Raw genomic sequence first — 20253 nt, forward strand, 5'->3', positions numbered from 1 at the left:
GGCTCCCAATATGAGAAGGTGCACATAGAAATAGCCTGTTAGATTAGCTTGCTAACTGGCTGATGCAATTCAGGATAACATTTCTGCATGTCAATGTAAAGCAGTTCTTGTCAATACAGGCTGTGATATTAGACAGGCCAGTATTACCTAACAATATCAAATATACGGTCTTCTTGCATTACATGCAGTTCAGACTGGTATTGTACGCTAATTACGCTTGCATTGTGCTCTTCACCGACAATTGTTGTTGCCTATTCAGAAGAGATCCCTTTGTGCTCTTGTATGTACTTGTCTGCAGACTCATGCAAGTCTGACATGCAAGTCTGACATCATCCCACGCCCACCTTCTCTGTCCACTGCCAAATTCCTCGCGCTGTGTGATAGCAGTGTTGTTTGCGCCAGCACTCGCATCAGCACGGCTCAGAGCCAATAGAGCAGGACAAAGGTTGCTAATCAGCTAGCATCTCATCGCCCTGAAAGCAGCGCCTGCGACGCTCCAAACTAATGCCTGCTTATTCACACTTGCAGGGGTATAATTGCGTTTGTGGACAATAGCGCGCTTGGGATTAGCATTAGCATTGCAACCAGCGCGATAGGGCTGACACGTTATAGTATTAGCATAACACGAAGATGAGACATATATTGCCCATGGCTACAGATACGGCAACAGCAGATGTTACTTCCAATTGTCCATGACCCACTGGTACTTGTGAGAGCGGAAGTTGAATCATTAACATGAGTGCTTTCTGTCTTAACAGCACGGCGTGAACTGATACTGGTGATGCTCTACTAACGATAGTGCATGCGCCTCAGTAACGTTAGTGAGCAAACGGATAACACAGACAACAATGCAGCAAAACACTGCAAGCTACAACATTCACAGGATAAAAAAAAAACATCTGAAAAGTCTCACTAACGGTATGATACAGTTCGAAACCTGGGAGACTGTGTCAGTCTGAGCTGAGGAAGCAAATGGCCAGGCATCGCTCCCACTGTGAACCGCACACAGTGACCCCCTGGGTACGGCTGTCGGGCACTCTGCCCAAAAACCTCAGGACGAGAGTGGAAGAGTGAGGTCATGGAAGACGCTCCAGCGGCAGACCTGTCTGAGAAGCACTCGGCTGTGCAAATGTGTGCGCGTGTGTGTATGTGCCACCGCACACAGCGATGCTACAGACAGCTAAAAATACCCCCTGCTCCAACACGTGAGATTATGAAGGGGGATAAAAGGCAGGGCGTTCACGTCGGCACATTGTAAACAATGAATGCCAGGGGTCCGCAGAGTGATTTACAGGCCACTCCACGATTCCAGGTTGTCATCGCTTCCATGCAGGGCGACAAACAGATAGGTTAGTCTGGTGTGGGCTTGGCCAGCGATTAGTAGAAGTCAGAGATTCCAATCTGTCCAGGAACACCAATGCCAGCGTTCACCTTCCATTTTGACATGGCGCCAAACTGGGTTGGTAGACATGATAATATGGCCTTCTGGAAACTGCCAACATGGCTTACGTTGGCATGCCGGAATTCCGTCGTGCATTATCGGCCAATAGAAACACAGGTGAACAACCTGGAAGAAATGTGGTTCTGGGAAAGAGAAGCTTTGTCTTCACTTCGTTTTACCTGCAAACCTTTTAAGACAAAGTCAATGACACACATGGTATGGTCTCTTCAGAGTCAAACAACATAAATGCCAGCAATGTCAAACACAGTGGCACGTGGCCAAAGAGGAAGCCACCTACTTATAAACTCCTCTCTCCATCATCCCAACAACAGGTGAACCCACAGCCGGCAAAAAATTGTGATTTGACTGTGACGAACACAGCCCATGCCAGAAACTGCAGTCCAAATGTGTGTGTGTGTGTGTGTGTTGTCGCAGTCTCTACAAAGCATGTCCATCTACCAGCCAGCCAAAGAGTAGGGGTCTCTGTTAGAAACCTCCAATTACCAGCTCTGTGAGGGGCTCACTTAGTATGCACCACCCAGATGCAGCCAAATGCACCCTCTGTGTTCCCTGCACAGCCGATTCTGATCTGGGGCTTCCCACCCCAAACCTGCAGGGGCCTCTCAAACTCCAGGCAACACTGCACAGCTTTAAGTGAAAATTGCCAACAATCCAGTGCTACTCAGGACTCATGTGGAAGGGCAAAAAACATCATTTGCATTGCAAAACGATGCTTTAAAATTACCTTTGTGTTGAGAAAGAGGGAGGGGGGGGGGGAGACACACACCAAATGTAAGTATTCTGATGTCCAGAACTTTCTAAATGAAACTGGAAGCTTAAAAGTGAAAACAGAAGACGTTTCGAGGTAAACCTCGCTAGAAAGAGGAGACATTTCACATATCCAGTCGGTCAGAGATCGTAATGCCGTGGCATTCCATACACTCAGCCATGTGTCTCGTCTCAACAGAGAGGAGCTTTTATATGGGCAAAGGCCTTTGTGAAGAAATTGGGCCCATATTAATCCGATTAAGTCATAGGCCCAGTGCTCCCTGGGAGAGGTTTCATAGAGCGTTCATAAAATCACACTCCTGGGCAGGTCATATGACACAGGGGCATCGTAGGGGAGCGCTAAAGTAAGAGTTCATTTCCCCCAAGGTCACGGTTGACAGATTGTGTGTATCTTCTGTTCTGGAACATTCCCATTTCCCCGAAGCAGAGGATAAAGGTTGCGTAGATAAAGGAGGAAGACGACCAGATAACCAGTCGCAATAAATGTAAAAGTGAAGGCCTTTACGATCCTAACCTCTTCGATCTGGTTGATGCAAACTGAGGCAGGCAAACAAACCGTTTGACAAACCCTATTTTTAGATTCTTTGTGACACATCTGCTTGTTGTCAGATACTCCGCTCTCGCTTTCAAGCAACCACGTCAGCCCAGAAAGAAAATGAGCAAGATCCCATAAAACTGGAGCTGGAACAAGAATATCTTCGAAACCCAAACACACAAATTGAGCAGACTCCGGCTTCAATTAGCAGAGACCTGGAGTTCATGCAGCCATGGCTGTGTACCTTTCTTGTACTTGTGAATGGGGAGTTTCTTCAGCTGGTCCTTGCGCAGGCGGCTCCTACGGGCCCGATGTCGATCCTGGACAAACTTGGTGATCTGAGAGGAAAGGGAACAGTCAACAACAACAGCCGGTAGCTTACGAACCCCAACAATCACGCCCCCCCCCCCCCCCCTGTCCAAGTAACTAGAAACACTTGTTTGATCTTAAGGAGAGGAACACCTCACAACGCTCTGCCCGAGGCAGTGCTACCCACGCCATCGTTACGACCTCCACCCTCGATGAGGTCAGAGTTCCACGGGGCAGTTCACACAACGGGCGGGCGAAGGCGACCTACCATGAACACGACGATGAGGATGAGGCAGATCCCCACGATGATGAGGAAGGGGATCAGGTAGTACTCCAGCGGCAGGCTGAAGTCTGGCATGAGGACCACGTGACCCCTGCCCGAGCGCGAGCATCGGGGAGACGGCGAGAGAGAGAGAGAGAGACGGCAAAACGTTAGTCGGTGGCCATCGGGGGCCTTCCGGATAACGTCGACCTACACGCGGGAACTTCGGGGGCATAGATAGGCAGGCTAGCTTGTCGACGCTAGCCTGCAACGGGAGGTGACTCGTTTCCAATTTGTCCAGTGCACATCACACGAAGGGGCTGTCACGTAATGGCTCGTTCGTCTGCTTAACGATATTTCACACTGGTAAGTGAGGGGTTACGGGCCGATAACACCCATTTGCTACACTCCCCTGTCATCACGTCATTGCACAGATACACAGGGGCTAATTCCGTTCACAGTGATGTGGCACTCGGGACATGCACAGATAATGTGCAATGTCTGGATGAAAGAGATACAAACCCCGATGAAAAAAGGATGTTAAAGATGAAGAAAAGAAATGTAAAAAAAAAGAAAAGAAAAAAAAGCAAGGCCTGCTTTAGGCTATTTTGGAGGGACTGATAAACTAATTCCCAGTTTATCACTTCAGCAGAGTACTAGGGTAGTGATGACACATTAATAAATGAATCCTTTCCCTTTGGTTATGGCACCATGTTAATTGCAGCCATTGTGATATAATAATGTAGAAGAGGCTTGGACTGCAAACAGACTGTCACAGCTGGTTAACAAGAGTGGTTAATCAGCCCTTTGTCGACGTTTCCTGATTGAAAGTCGTAATATAAAAGGTCCTATGTAATCTACATTATGCTGACAGATTCATAGAGACAGCATTCTTGGACAGTCTTGAATTCAAAGTGCCTCTGCTCTGGGCTCAAATTAGCCTTGATGTTGATAGACGTGGAAATTAGATTTCTGTCTCAGACTCACCCCTTGTCGTATATGTAGTCCTCTTTCAGAGAGACGGCAGTCTCCTCACTCACAAACACAGATGGAATGTCTATCTGCTTCAAAACGTCCACTAAAAGAAAAAAGAGATGCTAACAGTTACGAATACAGACTTAGCAGATCAATGCCTCAAACAGAACATTACACTTGGAGCTAGTAGAAGACACAACAACAACAACAAACTAAATATGTTTAACCCTCGTGCTGCCTTCGGGTCACATGACCCAAAGGTTCATAACGAACCATCGTTGTGTTTACCCAATTTTACCCAATACAAAAACAAATAAAAATTATTTTCTTTCAACCTTTGCAATGTGGGTGGTCTGAGACAGCCCAACGGTTAAAAGAAAATGCTTCACTTTGTTTTTGTATGTGGTAAAGTTGTCGCAATACGACAGTGGGTCACAATGACTGATGGGTCAGAATGACCCGAAGATAACACAAGGGTTAAAACATGTGTTTTTGTACATATATAAAACAGTTAACTGGCATGGGACAAACATTTGACCAGTATTACACTCCAGTCAGAAGTACGTGTAAGCTAAGGCCGTTTAGCTACGTTCACTTGCAGTGAGTTTCTTGTTTGCTAGCCCGAGGCGGATGCCTCATGACTCTGCTCATGCATATTTCTAGCCCATATCTTTGGCCATTTTAGTCGTTGCCGGGCCAACAGAACAACCGGTGCAGACACCGCTGGGATGGTTGACAACGGGCTGTGGATTTGGACTGGGGTCCACTGTTCCGTGGATCAACAGAATGAAGAACTTTCTGTTTAATTCATAAGCCTTTAATTACTTACTGACATTTTCCGAAATGTGCAATGGGGCGGTGGAAATCAACAGCTCAGATATTCATATCTCATCGAAAGCGATATAAACAAGGGTAGGTTATGCCAGGATAAGCGTGGGCAGTCAAAATCCTTCGGTGGGTTGGATCTTGTTTGGGCCATCCCAAGACATTGGAGGCTGCAGCATTCCTCCACAACCACGGCAACAGTACGAGAGAGAGACTTCAGATCTCTCGAGCTATTCCTGGGGCTCCTGGCCTGGTCTTGGTGTTATCAAAGCTGCACTGTCTCCCGGAGGAATAAACACATGAGCAGACGACCGTGTGCTGTGTGTTTGTGTGTGTTTATGCGGAGAGGGGAAGAGAGAGGGGGAACTTACGATCATTGGATCCCATGCTGATTAAGTCATCAGAGTCCACATTGTGAACAATGGCGGCCTTGTAGCCGGCCTTCTGTGCATTTAGGACCTGGGGGGAGACAAAACCGTAGTGTTGTGTTGGTTGCTTGATTGTTTGGTTCATATGCAGCTTCAATTGAACCCCCCAGCCCATTATCCCATAATACTGGATTCAACATCCCACAGGCCAGCAAACACAACCTCCAAACCATGCTTCTGAAGCCTATCCCGACCACCAGCAAGGAGACCAAACTAGAACTGAACCTGGGACACCGGCAGTGTCAAAACTGTGTCACCTCAGTAAGCCGGCCCAAGACCCTCCAGGCAGCTTACTCTGAATGTGAGCAAGGTTTACTGAACCAATTCCATCACATCAACGTCATCGTGTCCGGTTTTGCACCGAGCATCATCCAGCCCTCATGTGCTGCGCTGCAAAGACTCATGGGGGCCATTGTGCTCCAGTGTGACCGACGCAACCTCCGAGAAGGGGGTGGGTAAACGCCGCACAGCCATATCCTTCCATCACCATGCATTTTGCATGGCCCATATGGGTCAAACGCATGCATATGAATTAGTTATACCATCTAGAAATGAGAACAAGAATGAATTCATTCCAGAACGAATTCATAAAAATTCATTTGTGTTGAAAACTAGAAATCTACAGCATACTGTATGTTACACACAGTTTATAAAGTAGTGATATTAAAAAAGAGAGTCGAAATAAAATGCAAATGAACCCAATAACCAAAGTAATAACATATATACACCCTTATTTACATATTATCATTGAGTTGGACAGGGCAAACAAAGAACAACATCTCTCTGATGTTCTCAACACATTTCTAGGCTTTTACCTCAGGGCACATGTGGAACCTGACCTGGCTGGCAACCTCTTACGGTTAAGTTCAGCTCACCTGTTCAGTGTGTCAGGGTATGTGTTGGTTGGTTAGTTACTTCCTTTCCTCATACCAAGAAGACAGCCAAAATGTAGAAGACTGTCACAGACAGAGTGGGAAAGTACAGACATACCTCCTGTGGTGTGTCATTCACACACACACAGCTTTTTCCCCACAAATGGTTGCATCAAAGACTGCAAAAACCACCCCCCCCCACCCCCATGAGATTTTGTTCCAGAAAAAGACATGGTACAGTCTCAGATCTATCAGTCTGTGTGTGTGTGTGTTTGAAGTCTGATGTGTGCAGTGCAGACCTGGTGCAGCTGCTACTCTCTGCCAGGCATTTAAGTCGGAAGATTTTTCAAATCAAATTATTGATTAAAGATTCTCAGTTCCTGTGTGAATTTAATAATAAGTAAAAAATAATGACACAATCAAATAATATTAAGCATATGTTTAACCTCAACTTAAGCAACCATAAGCAGGTATACACAACTGCAAAAGCTAAGGGGTTGAATCATGTTCAAAGATCATTTGACACATTCTAAATTTAACCCAAAGAGTATGATTTTCCAAAGACTGGGGAGCTGCTTTATGAATGATTTACTGTAGATGCGTTATTCCGGTGGAGTATTTTAAACTCGACCCCAGCGACAAGGCGAAAGTGAGACTGTCGCGCAAGAGAGCGTACCATGTAAAGAATAGGGGTGAGAAATCACTTTCTCCTCGTCAGACTGCTGTAGAGGCGAAACGTTGTGTGTCCGTATAAATAATGGATGGGTGTCTCTCCGGTGGTTCTCAGTGGTTGCCTGGTGTTGTGTGCAACCCCCACGGGGGGCTAGCGCTAGCTTGTTAGCTCTGCAGCTAAGCGAGCGCTAGCCTGCTCTGTGCAGATGCTAGCGAATCAATAGCACAGGAGTGAGAGAACAAGCGTGTGTTTCTGGGTAGGAAGTGTGTTTCTGGCAGGGGGAAGGTGGGGCTCCAGACTGTGAAGGTTGCATCAGTTCTGGATTTTCATGAGCATGTTTAATGCCAGTCGTTGTCTGCACGGCACAGTCTGTGAGAGTTTGTGCCCGCGGCGAGGCTCCATTGGGCCATGCGTTCGCCTGTGAGGGTGTATTGTGTGGTTGTTTATCAATGGCTACAGTGTGAGCGAGGGGCACAGACGCACAAAAATATGCTTTGTGTCTGCACACGGCTGTATGCTGGTCACAGTTGTCTGTGTGTGTGTCCATGTATGTGAGGCTTCCTTTGAGGAGAGACGGAGGAACCTGGTAGCAGATGATTCTGGTTAACCCTTGTTGTGCCTTTGGGTCTTTGTGACCCACCGTCGTGGTGCAAAAGGTGGGTCACAATGACCCAAAGGCAGCCTAACGGGGCCAATGTGAGTCTCGCGCTCCCTTCCCCCTTCATTCCCACTGTGGGGAGGTGCTGGGAGGGATATGGGCCAGCATTTGGGCAACATAGGGGCAGAACTGGCATTACTGAAAGCTGCAGAACTGACAAGCTGGTGAACCATTGATGAGGTCATTATGAATCACTTCCAAGACTATTCCTAGGTCCCAGACATCTTCGTTGTAGAAGGAAATGTGTGTGTTTTCGTTGAAAGGGTTTCTCGGGCCTTATCCACAGCTAAATATGGAGATATTGATACGTTTTCACCCCGCGCTATCTCGGCGTTAAGACAGGGTTTGGGATTTTGTTGTTCTTAGAAGGGTTTTAAAGCTTGGATGCTATTTTGGCCCTCGCCTTTCTGATGCCAGCATGTGGTCTGGCAGGAATCTGAGAGGAATTCAACCTCTGGTGCTTCACAGAAGGTTTGTTTAGGCAGAGATAAGGACATTCAGAGCATTCCTGTGACTGCAGGATAGGGAGGAGGGAGGAGGGGAGAGAGAGGGAGAGAGGACAGAGGGGAAAGGAGCCATGAGAGCCATGAACCCTCACGATATGAAATCAATACACAGGATCAGAAAGGGACTGCCAAAATGCTCTTCAACATCCTGCCCGAAGGCACAAGACGACCACGACCCATCGCGACAACAACATCCTTCGCCACAGTTTAACGACTTGCGCTACTCCCCCGGCATCAACCCGTAGAGACAGCCGAATCAAAACCACCCTCCTTCAATGGCGTGCGTTCACAAGCGCTCTTTGAACTTCAAAACCTCATAAACTTTCGTCGAGTCTACGGGCGAAAGCGGCGAACCCCTCGTGGATTCGTCCGTATTCTCTTGAAGCACAGGGTTGGTTCAAAAGGATGTAACTGAGTGGAGCGATGTGGCGATAGGGGCCTCTTAAGCTGGGCGCGACGCTGCATAGCCCGGGGCGTGCTCGAGGCGGGCACAGGCTCTGGCGCTCACATGTGGCAGCGACACAACGAGCTGCGACAGAAAACCTTTCAAATAAGCACCTGCGTACTTCCACGAATGTGTGCGCGCCACATCAGGTAGGGCGAAAAGTAACAAAGGTGCGAGTTCGCCGCCGTCGCAGAGAGCGTGGTGTTAGTGGCGTCGACAAACAAACCGAACGGTACGTTCTCTGTGTTTTTGCCTCACTTCCCCAACCAGGATGTGTGTCCACCAGAAAAGGTTGCAAAGTGACGTGCTGCGGTCTTCCAGTACAAGGACAAAGAGATCGAAGGAGGACGGGGCGAGTGTGGCCAGAAGCCTTATCAGACCTCTCTCCCGTTGCTCATGGATGACCACCCATTTTTAAACTGTTCCACCTGAACATAAGACTAGTACCACTATTAACCCTTTACATGCCCTAGTGCTGCAAAAAGTAGTCAGGGTTCACTGACATTCTTTGCCTGCCTGAGAACGAAAGACAAAGTTATGGAATTTATATAAGATTTGTTTACTGAAAAGGGCGTTACACTGGCGCACAAACACACACACACACACACACACACAGAACCCTCTACCCTAACAGTGGGATTTGCAGCCTTGGTGTTGATGATGGAGACAGATAGCATCAGTAATCACAGCAGTTTCATCAGTGTGTGTGTGGTTGTGTGTGTGTGTGTGTGTCCGCGCTGCCTGCCAACTCTGCAGAAATCTACGGGCTCGACTTCCCAGTCTCCCTCTTGGCCAGACGTTGTTCTTCTCCCTTCGTCTTCCTCGCTGTTTATACAGCAGCTCCCAATCTGTTCCTCTCTGCCCTGATCTGGACTTGCGCTCCTTGATCTTTGCCTTACCCCCCCCCCCCCCCCGTCTCCCTTTTCTCCTATCCCCCTCCCCCTTTTTAACTTCCATAAGTCTATGACACTGTGTGTCACCCCCCCTCTCTCTTCCTGCATCTCTCCAACAGCCTCCCTGCACTGCCAATTCGTTCAACCCCTCCTCACCACCTCCCTCCCTCCCTCCTCCCTCTTTAGCTTTTCAGAGGAATCTGCTGCAGAGTGAGGCTTGGTTTCAAGGTTCAGACTCCTGATTAGATAGGAGCTATTGAAACTGCAAGGAGGGGCCTGCAACTGATAATACTGCACAGCTGCATTGCACTGGTACAGCAGCCTGTGTGTGTGTGTGTGTGTGTGCGTGCACATTTGTGTGTCTATCGTCTGTTTGCTATGTGGGTGTGTGAGTGCTAAAAGAGGGAGAGTTGCGGGTTATAGTGTATGTGATAGTGTGTTCGGTGTATGTGTGTGTGTGTGTGTTCGCCGCTCCCTGGAGATGAGATCACAAGGCCGCCATGTCATTCAGGCCAGCCAAGGTAACAGGCAGCCAGGGGTGTTTAGTACCACAACAGTACACGGAGACATAACGACAGGAGATAAGCCAATTCCTTGTACACACACACACATAGATATAGTCATAAGAGAGGCTGGCTCTTCAGTGGCACTTAAAGAGGTGTGGCACTTCAATGGCAGAGCAGAAGTACCCTGGAAAGAAGCGTGTTGAGAAAGGAGACAGAGAGCTGGTCTTAACGTGAAACGTTGTCTTTTGACGTTTTATGGTCACAAACGTCCTCCCTTCGTTTTGTCGATTCCCACCCCTCAGAGTGGAAGACGTGCGCGAAGGAGACAGACAAATGAAGGTTGGATGGAGAAAGAAGGGGGAGAGACAGGCAGACGTGGAGAGATAGAGACTCAGAAAGAGAGAGAGACAGACTCAGAGAGAGAGAGAGAGAGAGACAGAGAGACAGACTCAGAGAGTGTCTCTCGAGAGCGGTGGAGGACAGAGAGACCCCATCATGTCCATGGTGATTTGAGGGCGAACACGCCTGGGTTGTTGTGTGGCGCTGAAACCAACGAGGGAGCTGTGCTGCGAGTTTCAGCACGTGTTATATAACACCATTATTGTGTCAGCGTGTGAATGTATGGAGCGACTGTGTGTGTGCGGCGCAGGAAGAGTGTCGATTTGCTGGCTTGTTCTCTCTCCCCTAATGCCTTCGGTGCACCATTTGAGGAGGTATAGGGCTAGCCTCCCCCCCCCCCTTTTTTTTTTACATGGAAAGGAAGGGGGGGGTGAGGGGCCGTGTTGGGTTTCCTGTCCCGTCCCCCTTTCCCCCACAGCTGGGGTCGTACGGGTCACCAACGAGGCCCCCCATCCCCTCCCCTCCCCCCCCTTTGCCCTCCCCCCCACTCCCTCAACCTCCATGTCACAGGCTCAGCATGCAGGAAGTGCTAACCTTCTCCCTCCCCTCCCTCACCCCCGCCAAATCTCTAGAGAGACGGCTGTTCTAAATGGAGCTGGAATCCCCTTCCCACTGCAGGCACACGCACACACACACCCACACACACAAGTATATGCGCGTGCACACTGCGCGCACACACACACACGTCTACCCATTAACGCCAAAAGCCTCCTCTCTTGATCCCTGCTCCCCTTCCCCTTACCGCCCCATCCTGAAAAATACCCGCGACCGACTCCCACTTAACGCACACACACGTGCGTTTTCACACACCCTTCACTCAACAAGTGTGAGAGCACATGCTTTATCTCCCATTATGTCTGGGGTTAAGTTAAAACAATGCCCGGTTATGTTTTCGATCACATGCTGCCAGTTAGCATGATGCTAGCTCCACAGATATGCCGGGGGAAGAATCTCCATCGTTTCATTTATTTGTATCCCTTGGCTGCCGGTTTGGAGCCCAAATGGAGCCCTATTTCTCTTTCAATTCTCTAATACTGGAGATCCTTTAATGTTAAAGTCTGGAAGAAGTTCTGGAGCAAGGGACTAGAGTGAGAATTGGTGTGTGTGTGTAGATCTTCTTTCCCGAACCCCCCCCCCCCCCCCCCCCCCCCCCCCCCCTCTCATCCTCCATCTCCCCCATTGAGGAGATTTATAAGTGCTCAATCATAAGTCTAGAGGCCTGGGGACTGACAGCAATCTTCTAACACACACACACACACACAGACCATGTAACACACACAGACCATGTAACACACACACACAGCTCCTCACACTCAAGATCCGGTTTCAAGGCCCAGACCCCTTACAGTACGACCCCCCCCCCGCCGCCCTCTTTTAATGGACACTGGACCGGGTCCAACGGCGGACGGACCCTTCCCCGGGCCGTTACGTAACACGGCCGTCCGCTCCGCACAGAGACCGGCCACAGCCGCCTCAAGTCTCCAGCACACTATGTTCCGTCCAACAGAACCGTTTACATTTGGACATGGTGTTCCTACAGCAAGACTGCGTTATGGCACACAAACACAGCTTATTAATTTTTCGGGGGTGGGGGGGGGGGGGCAAAACAAAACACATTTTGTTTTAGAGGAGCGGTTTGTTTTGGACGTGTGTTGGGGTCCGTTCATTCGATGGTTTCAGGGGCTGAACATGTCAGCCTGCGTGCAGCTGGGATAACCGTTCCTGATTCGACTCCATCGTGTTGAAGTGAGACCGGGGGACGTTTATATCGTTTCTAAGATACGTTCTAAGATCAGTTTGAGGTCAGGGCAATGCGGCTGAGCTAAGGAATGAGGTACAGGAAGTGCTGGTCCCGGATCAGCAAATCGGCATGTCGGACTCGGACCGGCACGGTAAAATGAGGCGGGGGAGAGGAAGGGCATCCGGTTTCACTCCTGCCAAGGAAACACCTCGTCTGTGAGTGAGTGTGTGATGCAGAAAGGCCTTATAAGGCATTGGCAGGCCAGGGAAGAGAGGGGGAGAGAGTCATGCACACCACAGCCAAAGACTGAATGCTAACCAGTCTTTCTCCCCCTCTCTGAATCTCCATATTCCTTCTATCTCCTCTCACAATCAATCTATTATGTCTTAACATCCATCTGGCACCTCCTCATTTTCCTCAATTTTTTTCCGACACAATCCTTTCGGCCATTTTTACCTCCTTTTCTTCTCTCCTCTTTCTCCCCCAGGTCTTTTTACTTCTACATAAGGACTGTATTTGGATGTTATAAACTTGAAATCTTGTATAAGTCATTCACAACCAAACAGACTTCAAAAAACCACTTCCCCCCTCAATCCTGCTCCAGCCTTACACCATCGCATCGCCCTCCTGGTTCGACCCCCCCCCTTCCCCAGACCTCCTCCACGCCCCCAACTCCTCGCTTCCACCCCGTCCCTCTCCCCTCCCCACCTCCGTGCGGCACGCGGATGGCTTCGCTGTCGGGTTGAGTGATGATGCAGATCGAGTGTTCTCTCCACGGCCACTGGGACGTCGAAGGAAACGCACAACTTGGCCGACAATTCAGGCGCCGCCTGCCACACGCACGCACGCACGCACGCACACCTAACGCATGACCCAGACAAACACACGTTTGAATAAACACTCCACTCAGTACAGAGAGAGCAGCCATGTACAGTCATCCTGAGGCTGTTCTGTTCCTTTTGACTATGGAAGCTTTATTTTTGGGTGGGAACCGAAACACATTTGACTGTTAAGAAAGACTAACTCGTTCTTCACTTTAATGTTCATGTTTTCGGCAAAAACTTTTGTTTTGAATCTCCCTCCTTACGATTCGAGCTTCAGCGTAGCTTTCAATGTCATCTTTATAGATTAGTCTGTGTAATCCTTATTTATTTTAACACCTAGAAAGGTTGGATGCTTTGAGGTCAAAAGGCTGAGTCCACTGCACCGGCTAATGGACCAGTCAGCAGAGAGGAAAGCAGGGGATAAGCTGAGGGAGGGAGGGAGGGAGACTGCCAGAGTGCAAACCAAGGAAGTCCAGGCACTTCCTGAATGTCTCATCTAACAAGGCTGATCCAAGATCAGTCTTTCCTGTTTTTATTCCTCCTCCTTGGTCATTAGGAAGCAAAAATAGTACACTGATTCCAGATCAGTGCTTAAAGCCCAAGGTCATTGTACTCTGTGTAGAGAGACTGGATCATGGTGGTGAGGGACAGGTAGAGGCCCTGGAACTGACCACGGGTCAGATTTCTTTATGACTGATCTGTCACAAGTAGCTAACAACCAAGTCAAATGTATCTGTTTACACCTATCAAATTATTCTGGATCAGATATTACCTCAAGGTAGGGAGAAAAGAATAATGCCGTTCTAGTTAGGCTACCTAGATAAAAGTTTTAGTGTGTGTGTATTTTTTTATTGTATTTCTTTTTTTACTGACCGACAAATGAGTGAAAGGTGCTTTCCAGCCTTGCTTCCAGAGGGAAGCTGAGCGTGCTGCGTACCTTGACATCAAAGTTGCAGTCGAAGCGCTTGATGAGCACGATGAAGGCGCCCGTCAGGTTGTCCCGCAGGGGCGGAGGGTCGATGGGCTCGCAGGCGTTCTCGGGCCGCGCGCCAACCAGGAAGCCCTGCGGAGGTGTGATGTCACAGAGCGGAAGCGTCAGACGCGGGGGGGCCCCTGACTGGCCACTGCATTTATAGGTAAAATTATTAATGATATGAACGCTGTTGGAGACTATTCCTGATAACCCGGAATGGGGATTAGATTCTAATCTAAAAGATGAAACAAACTGAAATAAACAGGAGATCAAATATTGACAACGTTGCCTCGGGGTATGACAAGCTAATCTTCCGCTGGTCTGGAGTCTCACGAGATGGAGGAAGGGGAGGGGGTTTGTGTACAAGATGATGAATTTCTCATAGCCTCTCTCTCCAATAACCCCAGATCCTCTTTACCAGTTCTATCTTTCTTTCCCTTGGTTTTGCTGGATGAATGTGCAGAAAATGGAGCGACAAGCAAAAAAAGAAAGAAGGAAAGAAAGAAAGAAGGAAAGAAAACTTGGAACTATTGCTTTTAGTATCGTAGGTCACCATCTAGCATTGTTCTATATCCATATTTACGTGCATATCTCTTCATCACCTTGTATTAACAGTGTGTGTGTGGGTGCGCATGTGTGTGAGGCAGGCTGGTGGATGGGCAGGAGGAGTCGCAGTGTGACTGTGCAGTTACAGTCAGCTGTGATGTGATGAGTTCATGTCACTCTAACCGCCCCGCAGCAACTCTGCCAGACGGCTAGCTAGCAAAGCCCCAGCCTACCCAGACAGTCAGCGATTTGGAGACTGACACATGCGGCTGCGCACACACACACACACACACTCACTGCGGGGAGTAGGGTGTGTCTCCCAGAGATGGGATACATGGTGTGTGTGTGTGACGGTGTTTCAAACAGCGATGAAACACCTTTCTCTGGTAGTTGATGTCATCTGATGTCACCCCCCCCCCCCCCCCCTCCCTCTGCCTGACCTTAGTTGACCCATACGTAACACTTCACATACCGAGTAAAACCACAAACCCGTCACTTTCCACCCCAAAAAACTGTCTACCTCGTCGAAAGGCTTGTTTTCCCTCATCATTCGCTGTCTACAGTATGGGGTGGGGGTGGGCTACTTCGGCAGTATCGAATTCAGCAACATCATGCGATGAGCCTTTTCCAAACTCGAATCCTCCCTGGAATCTCCTCAGCTGCATTTTGGGAGAGCCTGCTAGCCAATGACATCACTGTGCCACTGCCTCACATTTCACCCGGCCTCAAAAGAAACTCCAACAGCTCCCCCTGTTGGCCAGCCTCAAAGGGCAGCAATTCCCCACTTCCCCATGGCTGCATGAAGATGTGGAGCAGAGCCTCGTCCGAATTCCTTTTCGAATCAAACACCATCGTTTCCCCCCCCCCCCCCCCACCCACCACATTGTGGATCATCAGTTACCCAACACGGTTAGCGAAACAGACGGCTCATCTCGGGAGATCACCAATCCAGGTCAGAGGTCACCCATTTCCACTGTGTGCTTCGGAGGAAGCTTTGCAATTTCGGTAGGAGAATCTCTTGTAACACTTCAGCATGGTGACAAGCGTTTCCAAGAGAGTCAGTGTGACTGGGTGATTGAGTAACTGCATCATGCTCACCTACTTGGGTGGGGTAGACTGATTTCTTCGTTGCTCAATGAAAGGTGGGGGGGGGGGGATTATCTGGTAGTCTTACTTTATTCAAGTCTGTACGTCACTATGTAGTCTGTTTATGGCTTAGTCATGATATAAAACCAAATGAAATATCTTGTTAACTCATCCTTCCTAAGGTGTGTTCTTTTTTGTAGTTTCATGCCAAACTTGGATTTCCAAACAGTGCTTCTGGGTTTAACCCTTGTGCTGTCTTCGGGTCACATGACCCAAAGGTTCATAACGAACCATCGTTGTGTTTACCCAATTTTACCCAATACAAAAACAAATTAAAATAATTTTCTTTTAACCTTTGCAATGTGGGGGGTCTGAGACAGCCTAGCTGTTAAAAGAAAATGCTTCACTTAGTCTTTGTATGCGGTAAATCTGTCGCAATACGACGGTGGGTCACAATGACTGATGGGTCAGAATGACCCGAAGATAACACAAGGGTTAAAATCACTTCATACCAAAGTATCCAGATTGGAACGTGGCCCGAATTTTGATTACAGTGGAAGGTTCTACTCTGTGTTCCACATTATAATCGAAAGCATCACTTGGGGGATCATATTTAAATCATGAATAGGCCTTGCATTTCTTCAAGGAGTCTTAAGAGAATTCTCTAGCTCAACGGCAAAGCTAGTGGCTGGTTACTGGGTCGTCCTAAAGTCATAGCCAGGCCTCAAGCCAGAATCTGAGAGGGGGATTCAGGAGAAGTAGGCCAAGAAACGTGTCCTGTGCGGCTCCGCAAACGAAAAAGAAAACATCAGGTCTATCTGAGAATGACAGGAAAATGCAGCGGGTAAAACCAAGTAACGTAAGGTACAGCATATTAACTACTAGACAAGATTTTGAAATATGTTCGTTGGTCACGTTTATGTAAAAAATGAGTCAAATGGACCTAATCCAGAATGTTATGCTATCAACAAATTGTGTTCATAATGAACTGAATGTTTAAGGCCTATGTCCCAATAACACGAATGAGTAATACCACCTACAAAAGCTTGATCCTAAAGTCACTTTTCTATCAATGACAAAGATTCCTCAAAAGACCAGTGTGTGCATTAGCAAGTGTCTGTTCAGCTTGTCTGGCGGTTAGAGCTGTCTGAGAAAACAACTGTAGCCTAAGGTAATCCCACACAACTCAGTCCGTCCTAGCTCCCAGTCCAAGTCAAGGCCTCAGCCTTGCCCCCGCGTTAGGTCAGGCAAAGATACACAGACCTAGCCAAGGCCACATCCATAGGCGAAACCCCGCTGCTTGCAGTTTCCCTTCGATACCAAACCCAGAGCATGCGACAGGATATGACACCGTGTTTCCTGTTCCCTTTAAAAAAAAACAAAAAAAAAAACAAGGCACCGTTTCTTCCAGTACTCATGGGTAGCTATCTCCGGCAAACACAGACTTCAAATGGCAACACAGGAAATCTCCTCGCATGTATTAGCCCGAGCCTAAATAAGCTTGGAGCCCGTCTGCAAAACTTTCAAGGCTTTAATTACTTACTGGATTAATTCCTCTGAAAAAGCCGCCAAATTAACAAAAGGTGAATGGGAGGCTGCCCGGGGTCGACAGATAAGCAAAGCCATCAGCAGAACCAGCCTTATCACACTCCGATGTCTTTGACGAATGGGCAGGGACAGAGATTTCTCACAGGACTGCTTTCAAGGCCTCTTCGCACAGCGGTTTCACACAGAATCTGCCCATATGGCTGATCCTGCCAAATAAACATCATTAAAAGGAGGCAAAACCGTGGTTCACTGAGAAAGGGGAAGCAGGTTTTTAACCCTTTGGGTTAATTGTACAACATAAAAGACACTTCGCTTGGCTGGCAGTGGCATCAAAATACTTGGCATGATTAAATGCTTTCTTTTAGGCACTCGGGTGCTAGTTCTTCCAAACCTAACAAACGATTCTGTGCTGTATTTAAATAGGACTTCCCTCAAAGATTCACCCTGTTCATGCGGACGGATGAAACGCTCTCCGCGCAAACACTGCCAAACATTACAGAGGTCCTTGTGATGCCATGAGGTTTGGATGTTTTCTCAAGTAATTTCTTCAGAAATTAAGGGAAAGGGGGGGGGTTGGGAATGAACTTAGAAGACAGTTAAGATTGAAAAGAACACAAGACAAGTTTTGTTCCAGATCCTATGAATGCCGAATGTTCTGAAGACTAGCCAAGGGGTTATCTGGAACTTTCCCCCATCATCTCGGACCAGGCAAAAAGGAGGGGCCGTTTCTAAGACCATGCAGGCACCCAAGAAGAACATTACAACTTACAAACAAGTCTGAACCATCTTGTGATTCCAGATCTGGCTGCAGGCTGTATTGAAGATTTGTTGCCAAACTTCAGTAGATCTATTACGGGTAGATCTATTAAAGGTTTGCCTAATATAGTCACTGGGTTGGTTACAGAGGGCTGATCTCATACATGCACGGCTATTCGTTAGAGCACCTGTGCCTGTTAGATCCTTTTAAGCAAAGTGGTGGATTTGGAAGATTACACAACTGCAAAAAATAAAAATAAAACGGTGTCCCAATCCTTGTCTTTATCTTCCATTCTTCAGTGGCGGAAAGTGGACCTAAACCAGTCCTGCACGGAAGGATGGGGGGGGGGGGGGGGGGGGGGGAACGCCGGATTGTTGGGATTATAATGCAGCCAGTTGCAGATTCCGGGGTCAGGACAGATTAGGCGCCCTTAGCTGGCATTGAAGGGCAGAGGGTCTGAACGGTGGCAGGGCGGCAGCAGGCGTTTGCGGGCCAAACACATACCTGCTGCATCTGACAAATAAACTCAAAAACCTGACCTGACCGCGACCACAACCACTGAAACTCCAGTTTGGCCTTCACAGGCTGTGTTGTGGTGCCATTTGAGAGAGAATCCTGAGGATCAGACACACAACATCAGACCGCGACGAACCATTCGGATGCTGGCCTTTCCAAGGGGGCTTTCCAAAGGTTTGGAGGGGGGTGGAGAAAGGTCTGGGCCAGGCTCCAGTGAGAGGGGGAGCGAGGAAAGGAGAAGAGGGGGGTGGCACAAAGAGTGAGCCAGAGGGCTTCGGCCAGAGCGAAGTCGGGTATGGAGACGGACAAAGGAAGTTAATGAGTGAGTGAGAGTGAGAGATGCAGAAAGAGAATAGCGAAAACCCCAGTCGCTCAAGTTTCATAACCCATGCATAGGATCTTACGTAAGCCTGGCAGGCTGTGCGCGTACACACACACACACACGGCGACAGACGTGACCCTTTGCTCTTTGCCAGAACTCAGGAGGTGAGGCTTAACTCCCCGGTTAGTACTGTGCCCTGTCAAGATGCTATTACACACGTATACAAGCACACACTCCTGTGGAGAGCACTTTGTCACAGCAGCAGTTGGTGGCACTGGCCTCTGGAGACTATAAATGTCTCAGTACGAGACATTTATACAAAAAAAAGAAAAAAGGAGAAAGAAATGCATTTTGTCTAAACCCAACAAACAGCCCTACTTATGAGCTCAAGGGGTTTTCGGAGCAAAAGGGTTTTTCTGTAAGAACTAAAACACTTGAACTACCTGTACCTACTTTACGTAGTTATTTAAGTTTAGGAAAATACCAAACAGCAGTGAAAGGAAGTTAAAGATGATCTGTGGGTGGTTTCCTACGGACTGTGATTTCCTAGCAAAACTAGTGTTGAGTGCAAACTGTACTAGGAACACAAACCAGGGTTGAGTGTTGCATTATGAGGTTTAACCACCCCTCAAAAACATGAACCAACATCTATTTCGAGGCCATTACAATCCTGCAAAGAACTACAGGCTATTCGTTGGTGTGCATGCGCGTGGTTGTGTACATGTATGGTGTACCATGCTTGCTCGCTGAGATGAGGTTACTTTGCACTGTGGCTAGTAAATACATGGCCAACTGTTTCTTGACTGACTGCTGAAATACTGTTAGAAGAACTATGCACTTCTGACCTTGCTATTCTGTTTTCTATAAGCACTATTTGTATGTCTCTTCAGATAAAAGTGTGGGCTAAATGAATGACATATACATGTGAAATGTTTAAGGTGACAAACAAACTAGTGTTGAGTGTAAACAGTAATCCTCGTGTCTGGGAATCTCCAACAAATTGAAAAGCAAGCGACTTGAAGAAGATGTCTACATTTCACAGCAACAAACTGTACAGTGCTGCATACCAAACCACCTCAAAACATTCCACAAAAACATTCACAGACAACTAAAAATCTATCCTAGCAAAGAACAAGCCATTCGTCAGTGTGTGAGGAGCGTGTGTTCGTGCGAGTGTGCACGAGAAACACAATGGTGGGGCTTAGAAGTACAGACATGACTCATTCCAGCCAGCTGTGTGGGGGTCAACAGTAAGTGGGAACCTCGACAACATGTGAGCTCATCAGAGAGCCCATCAGAGAGCCGAGGTCAGGATGCGAGCACAGAGAACGCTACTGTGATGTAGCCTCCTGGACCTCAAGCTAAGATAACGGAGGACTGAACTCATGACCAAGACAGGGCTTTAAAACGAAGTGTGCAGGAAG

At 48.1% G+C, this 20253-nt stretch overlaps 1 protein-coding gene across 1 annotated transcript in view; it reads right to left on the reverse strand.

The window, feature by feature from the left end:
• rnf13 (ring finger protein 13) overlaps positions 1–20253 on the reverse strand; it is a 28119-nt gene that overhangs the window by 3701 nt on the left and 4165 nt on the right. Inside the window, exons 4-8 of the mRNA XM_067230139.1 lie at positions 14019–14144; positions 5508–5595; positions 4324–4414; positions 3343–3448; positions 3010–3103 (exon numbers count right to left, since the gene is read on the reverse strand). Of these exons, the coding sequence (XP_067086240.1) occupies positions 3010–3103; positions 3343–3448; positions 4324–4414; positions 5508–5595; positions 14019–14144 (505 nt within the window). The remainder of the gene's footprint in view (positions 1–3009; positions 3104–3342; positions 3449–4323; positions 4415–5507; positions 5596–14018; positions 14145–20253) is intronic.

The sequence above is a fragment of the Osmerus mordax genome, chromosome 26 (assembly GCF_038355195.1).
Source record: "Osmerus mordax isolate fOsmMor3 chromosome 26, fOsmMor3.pri, whole genome shotgun sequence".
Classification (NCBI taxonomy): Eukaryota; Metazoa; Chordata; class Actinopteri; order Osmeriformes; family Osmeridae; genus Osmerus; species Osmerus mordax.